Below are 12,753 nucleotides of genomic sequence, written 5' to 3'. Positions count from 1 at the left end.
TATTAATCTCAACCTATTATATGAAACAGAAGGGCACAGGTATATGGTTACAGGGGAATTTAAATTATTTAATTTGTATTTCTCTAGTTTTCTTTTATCTCTTTACCCAAACACTACATTTAGTTTTAGCAGTAACCAATATAAATCATGTAGGTACTATGTATCTTCAATTCATAGTTACACTATATACCTGCTATAATTATGTAAAATACTTACAACAACTAAACTCCTGTGTACTTTACATGCTTATGCTTATGTTTTATTTTCTCTATATACTTATATTCTATATGCTTTATATGCTTATGCTTTATATGCTCGTGATATATACTCGCAACAACTATATGCATACTCTGTATACTTATGCCAATGTTATGCATACTTTTCACGCTTATGTTAAATATCCGCAACAACCAAATCCATATATCACTGGTATACTTTATATGCTTATGTTTTATTTTCTTTATATGCTTATGTTTTTTAATCTCTTTAAGCTCATATTTTATTTTCTCTTTATGCTTATATTTTATATTATTTATGTGCTTATGTTATGTATTATTTATATGCTCATGTTATACATTCGCAACAGATATAAGTACACTTTATTCACTAATAGACACCATACCGATATAATTATAATAACGGAGCGTAATTCTTTTAATTTAATTCTTCATAGTTTTGGCAAGCTTATGGATGTATGTGCTATCAATTGCTCTAAATGAATTAAAATTAATTTTAAATGGATGATTTTATAGCTAGCCAAATAGAAAATTTCTACAAAATCCATGAATACGAATGTGCAAGCACAGAGACATGTAATGAATTTTTCCCACACAAATTTAACGGTTTATTCATATTACACCAAAATATTCGTAGTATGTTTCAAAATTTTGATGAATTTATTATTAAAATCAATAATCTAATATTACAACCAGACTGTATAATATTAACAGAGACATTTACAAATGATGAGTCACCAGCTTTTCAACTTCCTAACTATACATACATCCCAACTAAAATAAATATCAATAAAAATAGTGGAATCGCAATATTCGTTCACACCAAATTCAGTATTGTCACGACTTTAGAACACCCAATATTACTGACTAACTGTATTCAAATCGAAATTAAACTCGATAAATATATTTACCACATAATTGCCATTTACAGAACACACGAATCAAATATTTCACATTTTATAACTCAACTGAAAAATATATTACTACCGCTTAAAAATAAAACCTGTTTTATCGCGGGTGATTTTAATATTAACATTAACGAAAAATCAGAAAATATTTTCAAAAATGAGTTCCTAAATTGTATGACTGAATTAGATTTTAAATCATGCATAAACAAAAATACTAGAGAAATGCACGGACAAAAATCGTCTTGCTTAGATCATATTTGGATAAACATAAAATTACAAAACCTATATAAAATCAAAACAATGATTTGGCAAACGAATATTACTGACCACCACACTTGCTTATTATTGTATGATAATGAAATAAAATCACAAATTAAGGCTCCAATTACTATTAAAAAAACCACAAATATTGCCACTTTAGAGAAAAAATTGAAAGCAGAAACTTGGTGTACGATACTACAATCTAACGATGTCGAACAATGCTCAAATATGTTTGAAAAACAAATTATGGATCATATTGAAACCTCCACAACAGAGGTCTCATTATACACGAATTCAAAATTCAGACGTATAAAACCTTGGATCACTTGTGGCCTAATAAAATCTATCAGAGAAAAAAGAAAGGCTATATAAAAATACAATTAAAAATCCACACGATGAAAATGCTAAGATAGTTCTCAAAAAATATAGAAATAAATTAACAGCTTTAATTAAAAAAAGTAAAGACGACTACTTTAAAAAAATAATCTCTACTTCAGAAAACAATCTAAAAGTTATTTGGAAAACGGTAAATTATGCAATTGAAAATAAGAAAAAAAATAATTCTATAAAATATTTAAAACATGAAAATAATATCATAGATGTATCCAAAGACCCAAAACTAACAGCAAACATTTTTAATTCTTATTTCTCTAAAGTAGGAAACAATCTCGCTGATAAAATCACTAAATCTGTACACACACCAAAAACTATAACAACTAATACCCAAAAACAAAATACACTATCCACTTTTAAAAAAACTACCGAAACTGAAATACAACTTGTAATAGAAAGCATGAAAGACGGATCCTCTCCAGGTTTTGACCACATTTCTGTGAAAATTCTTAAAGAAATGAAAATGTATCTACTGAAACCACTAAACCACCTTATCAATCTCAGTCTGACTAAAGGCATATTCCCAACAAATTATAAAAAATCTATAATATCCCCTATCTTTAAAACCGGCGACCCGCAAAATGTTTCAAATTATCGACCGATATCACTAATATCGAATATAGCAAAAATATTTGAAAAGATTGTGAAAAAAAGGGTTGTTGATTTTCTAGAAAACAATAAAATATTACATTCCAATCAATTCGGATTCTTAAAAACAAAAAGCACACAAGATGCAATAGCAAATGTAACATCATTTATATACTCTGCACTTGATGAAGGAAATAAATGCGCAGGAATATTCATAGACCTAAGAAAAGCATTCGATAGTATCTCACACGCAAAGCTTATCAAAAAACTGAAATTAAATAACATCAATGATAAAGCCGTCCAATGGATAGAAAGTTATTTGAACAATCGTGCACAATTTGTTAAAATAAATGACCAAACTAGCGACCAAGAAACATCAAATTTTGGTATCCCACAGGGCACCGTGCTTGGACCAATATTGTTCATTTTGTATGTAAACGACATATTTATTCAACCATTGCATGGCCAAATTATCTCTTACGCTGATGATACAGTCCTTATAATAAAAGAAAAACTTGGGAAAAAATTAATCTAAAAGCTACAGAAGACATAAATAATCTAAAAATATGGTTTGACAATAACCTCTTGTCGTTAAATAGTGATAAAACATATGTCATTCCTTTCGAAATTAACACTAACATTGTACCTCCAAATCTTCAAATATTCTTACATAATCATTCTCTCGCACAACACGATACTAATCACTGCCAACAAAAATGTTCACTTCTGAAAATAGCGGATAAAATTACATATCTTGGAATAATCATAGATAAAAACCTAAAATGGAAAGATCACATCGACCATACAATAAAAAGAGTTAGGAAGTTAATTCATATATTCTTACGAATACGAAACTTCTTATCAACGAAAAACCTATACTCAATATACTACGCATTAGTACAGTCTATTCTTCAGTATGCCATTATCAGTTGGGGAGCAGCTTACAAAACTAATCTGACCCCCATAGAAATTGTTCAAAAACTAATAATAAAAATTATACTAAAAAAACCTCCAGACTTCCCAACTGACAGCAAATTCGAAGAATTCAAAGTTCCAACATTTAAAAACTTATTTATAAAAAATTCAATTATACAAATTATAAAAGAAAAAGATAAATACGCATTCATAACTGAAAATCGTACTAGACTTAAACGTGTATTTGTGTGCCCCAAATTAAACACTTCTTTTGCACAACACCATTATACTCACCAAGGAAAATTCTTTTTCAATAACCTACCAATAGAAATCAGAAGCATTAGGAACAAAATTCAATTGTTGAACTCCATCAAAAAGTATTTTAGAGAATGTCACACTAAAAATCTTACTTGTTTTTCTTCTTACAGAATACATATATGTTTACATATTTTAGTTAACGGGTCTGATTGCCATGTGTCTATATTACCTACACATACATATATATTGAAATACATGATTATAGTAAATAGTAATTGTAATTATATGAAATGTATTAACTGTATTAACTGCATTGTATTAACTGTACACGTGACTTTATTTGTACATAATTTGTGAAATGTTAACTCTTCTTCCATCCACAAGCTAAGGCTTTTAATGGAAGACCAGTAAAATTATAATATATTATGTTGTTTATTGCATTAAATAAAAAAATAAAAAAATAAAAAAAACATTCCATATGTAAGCATCATTTTAAGCTTATTCACATCGTATAATATGAATCAGTTGTAGAAACATATACTATTACATCGAGATACATCTGGTCGAATGTAGCGATTCTCAAGTGTGCGCATCGTTGTTACTGGGAAGTAAATTATGAACACTTATAAAAGTGTCTTAACTAAATACGTAAACAAAATATTCGACAGAATATTCAGAACAAAATATTCAAAGCAGATTTTACTTTTAAGAACTAAATGGTGATATTAAAATGCGAGATGCCTATATACTGTCAAATTGATTTATTGACGAATCACAGTCAGCTTACCCCCTTCGTTCTTCAACAGTTGATTTTACCCCTCACCTTTAATTTCTAGTCTATATATTCTTATGTCTGTGGGTATAACTCACTTATTTGGTCAACGCATTATAAGGATCACTTAGATTCTATTGAAAAAACACATCACAAATTTTTAAGGCACCTAAATTATTATAAATTATAACCTGTCTTGAAAAATGTAAAAGAAGTCCGACAGAAGACTGATATCTGATATCAATTTTCTTTATAAAGTCATTAATTCCTTTATTGACGGCACGGCATTGTTGCAATCGATTTCATCGTTAGACACACGAACTTAAAATAATTTTCACCGCAATAATAATGCTAATACCAATTAACATTATTAACACAACTACCTAATACCATTATGCTTGCCCTTGAGGTGATTTTCTCTCGAATATGGCGTTATACAAATAATCAATTAGAAGGGATCTCAGGTAACCAATAAGCAGAAGTAGCGGAAATTTTTAATATCACCAAATGAACTTACAAAAAGGCATTTTACATATATTTTTTAAAACAGTTGTTAGTTTGCATTTGTTTTCTATATAATTATTGTATTAGTATATTCACACTATATACCTAAGTATTTTAATACTTTTCTATAAAAAAAATTCTTAAAGGAATGTAAATAAATATAAAGAACTTTTGGTATGCCGTATAGAGGTAGGTATATTAAAAAAAACAACATGGTAACCCTTTATGTAGGAGGGATGAAATTCAAAAGCCAGCCAATAATAATTCCACTGCCCAAGAGCACAAAATGTCAACCGTGTACAAAAAAGTTGGGAACGCATTTTTCTACACAGCCGAAAGTGTAGAAAAATGAAGTTTAATATTATTCAGCGCGCATTCCGCTTAAATACCAAGAGAACAAACAACATCATCAAATTACGTCTATGTTGTAAAAATTACAATTCGTCCGGCACTGCAAGTTTGTTTGTTTGTTTTTTTATGATTTATTTATTCAGTTGTTTTTACATTTGTATTTTGCATAGTCTCTTACAAAACTGAGTAGTATTCTGTTTGATTGTAAGAAATCTCTCATTTTTACAATTTCTCAATATACAAAGGTAGGTACTATCATACATTTTTTTTCTAACAATTAACTTTAATTTATTCGTTGATACGTATTGTATCTTAATAATTGGATTTAGGTTTTAATTACATAAATATATATTTTTTACGTGATGCACTATACAAAATTTTTGCAGTATACTAAAACTAGGTTTGATTTCTACGACGTCCATTTTACAGGTACGGTACGTATTTTTAAAGTATTTATCGAGACAGAAAGACCTGATTTTTCTTTTTATTTTAGAGATAGATGACTCTCTTTTTATGTCTTCAGGTAAAGCGTTAAATATTTCAGGGATTTTATGCCTCTTTGTTTTATCTTTGTGATTTATTAATTATAAACATTTGTGCTTCAAAATTTAATTTAAAAGTTTAAAATCATTAATTAAATAAACAAAAATGCTGATTGTTGTGCTCACCGATATGTCATTGACCAATTAAATATCCCCTCGAACTGTTTCCAATTATTTATGCTGGCCCTGAACGTGTGTTTCGGACACTCGTCGGTCAGGAAGACCCAGCGTTGTCCAGGGGGCCGCGTGGCGTTGTAGTCAGGCAGGTCCTGTAAACCATTGAGCCTTTGAAGCAGGATGACTACGGCGTCAGCGTCTGAGACATCTTCGGCCTTGTAAGATAGTTGGCAATTGTTGACGGAACAGCGACTAAAAGGCTCCGTTCTAAAACATAATTGAACGGCATTTTGATTTTAGGTATCAAAAAATGTAAGGAACCAAGGCTTATAAGTTCGAAAAGCGGATTTTTGGTGCAGATCTTGACAATTTTGTGGCCAAACGTTGAGAAAGCAATCAATGCAAGCATGTTCGATCGGTAAAGGATTTCGATAACTTTTCATCGACTGCAGATCGCTAACGTAAAAAATAAAGTTCTCGTCAAATAAATTAAGAAAGGGTTGTTTTACAGAATTTGTACAAATCATCAAATTTCTGTGTTATTATGGGTCACTGGAGCCAGGACGCGGCTAATGGCCTCCGCCAACACGCTGGTGACCGCAGCCTACCAGCACCAAGCGCCACTCCTGAGTGAGCGCTGGGCCCAAGCTCACTCAAGACCACGCCCTGCATAGTCGTACTCTGTTGTTAATTTATTCTTCTTTATATATTTTTTCATTTTTCACATACCTATTGTCCAAAAAATATGAATCTATATATGGGACGTGTGGGATTGCACTAACCTCCCCACATCCTGGAATAAAAATTATTATTATTATTTCACCGCAGCCCGGTTGTTTCACAATACTTTGATATAACAGAACTTAAATAGAACTTTCACAGAACTTGAATTTTAACTGTAAAATTTAAATTGTTCAAATTCTATGAAACAACTCGTCCGTGGTAGTCATGAACTACTGTTTGTTCGTTGGCGATCTGCAGTCTTGCTCGGGTGACGAGTTACCTACATTATCGATAAATCGTTTATAGCTCCACCGTGATACACGCCCACAAAATACTAGCTCTCAGAAAATACTAGCCCTCAAAAATACTAGCCCACACAGAATACTAGCCCTCACAAAATACTAGCACTCACGAAATACTAGCCCTCACAAAATACTAGCCCACACAAAATAATAGCCCTCACAAAATATTAGCCCACACAAAATACTAGCCCTCACCAAAAAGGCTCCCCGACTTTACGAAGCAAAACATATTTCATTATTAACCTTTTTTTGTTCGGACAAATCTTAAAGTAATTCCTGACAATGCAATATTTGGTAGTTTTGTACATAAAGTATCCCTAGCAGGGGTGAACTTCTTAAAAGATTAAAATATATATATGGGATTGTAACAGAGGTTTACTCTAGCAATACTGAATGGTCAAATAGAGAGTATAAATACTATTACAGTATGTAGTCGAGACCAATACCTCTGATCGAAAATTGGAACCGAAATTTTGTGACGTCATATAATTGCCTAACTATATCCACCAATGAAACACTCTGAAAGTCTATGGAATAAACTTTCAGAGTTTTTCATCGGTGTATAGTACAATTATTAGGCTCTGAATGAGAATTGCAGTGTCTATATATTGGCATATCTATGGTTTTTTACCACCAATTTGTTTCATACAAAAAGCCCAATTTACTGAGCGCCAGTGAGCGCTTTATTTATGGTCAAGACGCAAGAAGTTTCTGCAATCCTTGTGTTCGGTCTAATAAATGTATAATTATCCATATCGGAGAATCATTGGAGCTACCTGATCATCGACACAAGAACATACTTAACAGTATACAAATAACAACCTAAGCGTTTTGAAAAAATCAGAAGTCATCAAAAGTCGTGGTTGTTCAAAAACAATAATATGCCACTGACCACTACCAGTTCTTGGTAACTCATATAAAACACTATATTTGATCTCGTATAAAAGCTATATTCATTAATGTATCTCTCTATTATTTATACCTCTTTTAATTGCTTATTAAATCATAAAAATCACCGTGTTTCTGTGAAACTATAGATGTGCCTCGCCTCCAAGAACTCCCCATCTTTCCAAATGAGAATTTTGTAATTCTTATCTCGCCCCTTTGGAGGCGGTAGATTCTGATACAATATGTTTCCTACCGGTGGCATTTCCAAATCCTGAAAAAAATATGACAATGTATATTTTCATGATCTATTTTACTACGTATTATCGCATTTCCAAGTTATAAGTATAAGGAATTTCACACTTGGGGCGCTGAACCCATACAAGCTCCGTGACTTCAGCTAGAACGATTTCAAGTTGTTTGTACTCGTGTAAATATAGGTCTACAATCGTCAAATCCGAAGTTACAGTTTCTTTAAATATTTGTTATGAGTTGACTGGTAAGTTTTATTTTTCTGGTGCACAATCTAAGTGTGTTGGAGCAATTTCTAGTTTAATATGTAACGTTTCCCCATTTTTACAATCTAAGATTATTGTGTTGCTAATGTTTTAGGTTAGTTTCAAAGGGAAGTATAACAACTTACATTTCTGGCAGCATAATAGTCCTCCACCTTAAATAAATGACTGAGATAGTCGTCAGCATTCACATTTACATCATCAGCCAAACCCAAGCTATCCACAATTCCATCGCTTGCATTATGCTTCTTAGGGATATAGTAAAACACTACACATGCGAATAAAATGAAAAATATTATGTTCCTTCTTACAGAGCCTTTAAAAAGCCTTTTCTGGAGTTTCACAGTATTAGTTATAACAAACATTGGTTTCACTTGCATTTTTCTTACACTGGATTCAATTTAATAAAATCTTATCATTAATTTTTATGTTGCGAGGTGTTCTGAACTATCGTTATGTGACAATGTATAACTAACTATTTACCTAAACGAATTCGCCATCATAAAATATGCCATTTGTATTATTATTACCTTTTAGTAATATGCAAGGTTTTATTACTAGAATATCGTGATAGCATCATATCGTATAGTTAAGACTCGTGACTGATTTGAACGTTATTTTGTTTTATCAGTAGATTACCGGTTAGGATATTAATTTCGCCAATAATGACTATGTAGATGTTAGGCTCTGCGCTTCGCGTCTTTTCCCTGAAAATCTGTTGGACTGAAGCAACAAAAACTAACGAAAAACTGCTGAAAATGCTAATTAAATGTGTATTTCTCCATAGATCATTACTCGTTATGGTAATTCACGTAGCAAGCGGAAAATAAGTAGATATAGTTGAATTTACCGAACAATTCCAGATAGAAAAAGCTGTGCAAATTACAAGACAAATGAGACAAATGGATTTTCTTACTAATAAAAAAACCCTTAATTTGCTTTTGGAGTCGATGAGTCACGTCGCGTTTACTATTCCATATTTATTTTGGATACTCTATAAAACAGTCGCACACACAGATGCGTAGAACACATAAAGGTACAGTAAATGAAAAATGGTAAAAATATACGTAAACAAATAATAGTAGAAGTAAGTATGAAAATGTAGATAAAATCTGAACAAAGAACGATATAAGAATGAGTGTTATATTCCGTCATTTATAAATGTGACGCGCAAACCCATTTTGCACTCTTTTGAGGATATTTTACTGAGGGGCACAAATAATGGAAAATATATACTCGAAGATGTTGCAAAATACTTGATACGTCCTCCGTATTGCGATTCCATTAGTAAATGATTTCGGATAAAGGTTCCGATAACTCAACCCAATGACAATTTAACACACCTTTAAAAATTAATATAAAACATTAAAGCTACAAAAAAAACTAAAACATAAACCTAACCTACGTAACTTCAACATCTTTATGGATGTTGAAATATAGGTTGTTGAGTTCCGACCATTAGACAAGATAATCAAGATCATTCTGAAGAAGAGTGGAATCGATGTGACTTTTGATAGTTCGGGAAAGTTTGATATTGTCGGCGAAGAGGATATATTTTTATCATTTAATCGTATTATAAGTTTCGTTAATTTTAAAGAGTTGGATGGGTCCTACGTTTGATCCTTGCGGAATCCCGCGGTTGGTTTTTGCATTCGTGATAAAGGTGGCGTCCCTGACACAGTGAAGACGACTGTATAAATAAAGTAACTAGCCATGAAAGCCGGTAAATTCTGAGAGAAACCGGAGTAGTCAATTTAAAAAAAAAATATCATACAAATAAAAATACGTCACAAATTGATTTTGCAATTATTGTAGAATAAATTATCATCTGTTTTCCATTTACATCACAATCAATTATTTTATTAAATTTTCATAAATTGTACTGTAATTGGAATAAATATTCTGTTGTACAATAATAATAAAAAAATATAAATCACATTGACGAACGTAACAAATTTTCTAAAGCCTTTGACTCAATATGCCACAAATCACTTTAAAAAAATTAGAAAACATGGGTATCGAAGCAAGGAACCCCAACTATTAAAAATTTATATGAGTAACAGAACACAACAAGTCAAAATTAACAACCATACTAGTAAACCACTGCCGATTACATATAGAGTTCCACAAGGAAGCATACTAGGGCCCGTTCTATTTACTATTTACATAAATGAACTTTGCAGCATGAAAATAGACGGTGAAGTAGTTAGTTATGCTGACGATACAGTTTTATTCTTTAAATCTAAGGATTGGAATAATTTATATAACATAGCGAATTTAGGAACCTCGCAAGTGAAAACTAGGAAAAAAAAACAATTGAAACAAAATTCACAACGTACAGTATAAATAGCACGGGACAGCTAAAAAACAACACAGACGCCATAAAAATTCAAGAATGTTTAAACACCAACATTTGCGATTGACCTCCTCTAGAAAAAACAGAACAAATAAAGTATCTAGGAATCGAATTGACCATAACCTTAGATGGATACCTCACATCAAACAAATCACAAATAAACTCCTCAAAACAATACACATTTTCCTAAACATAAGAAACATATATAAAGTAAAACAATATATTTTGCACTTTGCCAATCAATTATAGAATATGGAATTATTGCTTGGGAAGGAGCAACAAACTCGGCTATCGATTCATTAGAAATCGCACAGAAAAACAATCTTAAAGGTAACACTAAAAATTCTATTGAATAAAAAAATTTGTTGTAGTTTGCATTTATATTTGTTATTGAATAATTTTTTTTTTTTATTTGTATTCTACTCAAGCAAAACGATAGGAAACCCTTCAATTTAACTAAAGCATTTTTTTTTGTTTTCATAATGTACACCAATTCGTTATAAAGATTAATCAAAATAGTGATTTGGCATTAAGCTTCGCCTTAAAGGTAATACTAAAAAACAGACTGACTGATACAAACCAAATACTCAACAGTTGTGACGTACTAAATATACGCCAATTATACGTCAAACCACTACTAAACTACATTTTAGACCAAAGAAACAAATTTCAACATACACAAAATATCACTAACAGAGCAGTTACACAAGCGTAGAAAGAAAACATTAAAACTCCGACGGTAAATACAAGCTTTGGACAAAGACACTATCAATACCATGCTATAAAAGCATGCAACAGTCTAACACTTGAAAACAAAATTGAGGAAAACAAAAATAAATTCAGACACAAAATTACAAAATGGATTAAAGAACAAAAGGCAATATTACCAAAATTTGATAACATAAAATATTAAAACCTACATATACCACACAAAACCAATATTAGACAGACATCACTCACAAACACACAACATATAATATAAATATACCGATTATTTACTTTATTTCATTTTATTTTAATTGTATTTTACTTTAATTTTAAATCTATATTTTTGTCTAAATTTATCTTATTCTTATGTTTTTTTTCTTCACCAACATCCAACATTATATATACCAATCTCCTCTTAGTATTCCTTATTTACTTTCTCTCAACAATTCTCGCATTTTCTCAGTTCTATACAAGTTCATAGACTTGAATGACTTCAATATTTGAGATTTCCTATTCCCGTATAGATTTCCCATAAAATTATAACCATCTCCCTTAACTTTAACGGCACATAGCACTCTTTTAAGGGTGAATTGCCTAATACAAAAAAAAACATTACATATATTTTCCTTAAATGTATTATGAATATTTTTTGTATTATGTACTGGGTGGCACAGATGGATCGGGTGGTTTTAAAATACTTGTCAAACTGTCAATTTTAAAGGTATTGGATTGAAATAAAGTGCAAAACGTGTAGTTACAATGGAGTATAATGGAGGTTTAATGGAGACCTCAGCACGGGTAAGCCACCCAGTGAGGCCAACATTACTAAATTGTACTAAGAAATGTAAGATATTGTACCAAAATAAATAAATAAATAAATGAAGTCATTAGTGAGATTCATAAGATTAGTTGGTGGTTGACAAAGATGCGCGAAATCGGTACTGATTCTCGATGAGTGCGTGTTTGGTTTGATTATATAAATAAATATATATATATATATATATATATATATATATTTGTGAATAAAATAGTTTTTTTCTTATTTTTGTGTATTGACGCAAGATTAAAGTGATTTAAAGGTTGTATTAGACAATTTGAATATCTTTTGAGTACCTATGGAGAGAATACAATCTGCCTTATAGTGTTCAGGATAGGTGTGGCAATATTATTATTTGTGAAAACATGGGGGCTCATTAGAGCAGTGTTTCTCAAATTAAGGTATTTTTTACGACGGCAATTGGTGACCTATAAAAAGTAGTACCTCTTAATATTTACTTCAACACAGTCAGGAAAAATCGTAGCTCCTGAACTACAATATAATACAATATACATTTAATAAAATATTTAATAAAATGCACATTTAATAAAATGTTAATTTAATAAAATTTTTGTTCAATAAAATGTACATTTAATAAAATG

The 12,753-nt window shown here is 30.8% G+C and overlaps 1 protein-coding gene across 1 annotated transcript in view; it reads right to left on the bottom strand.

Annotated features, from left to right (window-relative positions):
- LOC149419372 (lewis-type alpha-(1,3)-fucosyltransferase-like) overlaps positions 1-12,753 on the bottom strand; it is a 34,584-nt gene that overhangs the window by 3,738 nt on the left and 18,093 nt on the right. The window contains exons 5-6 of the mRNA XM_089637975.1: positions 7,887-8,029; positions 5,855-6,112 (exon numbers count right to left, since the gene is read on the bottom strand). Of these exons, the coding sequence (XP_089494101.1) occupies positions 5,855-6,112; positions 7,887-8,029 (401 nt within the window). The remainder of the gene's footprint in view (positions 1-5,854; positions 6,113-7,886; positions 8,030-12,753) is intronic.

Source organism: Hesperophylax consimilis, chromosome 12 (genome assembly GCF_061612785.1).
Source record: "Hesperophylax consimilis isolate HC1 chromosome 12, BYU_Hcon_1.0, whole genome shotgun sequence".
NCBI lineage: Eukaryota > Metazoa > Arthropoda > Insecta > Trichoptera > Limnephilidae > Hesperophylax > Hesperophylax consimilis.
The sequence above is the reverse complement of the archived record's forward strand: the minus strand, read 5'-3'. Positions and strand labels throughout refer to the sequence as shown.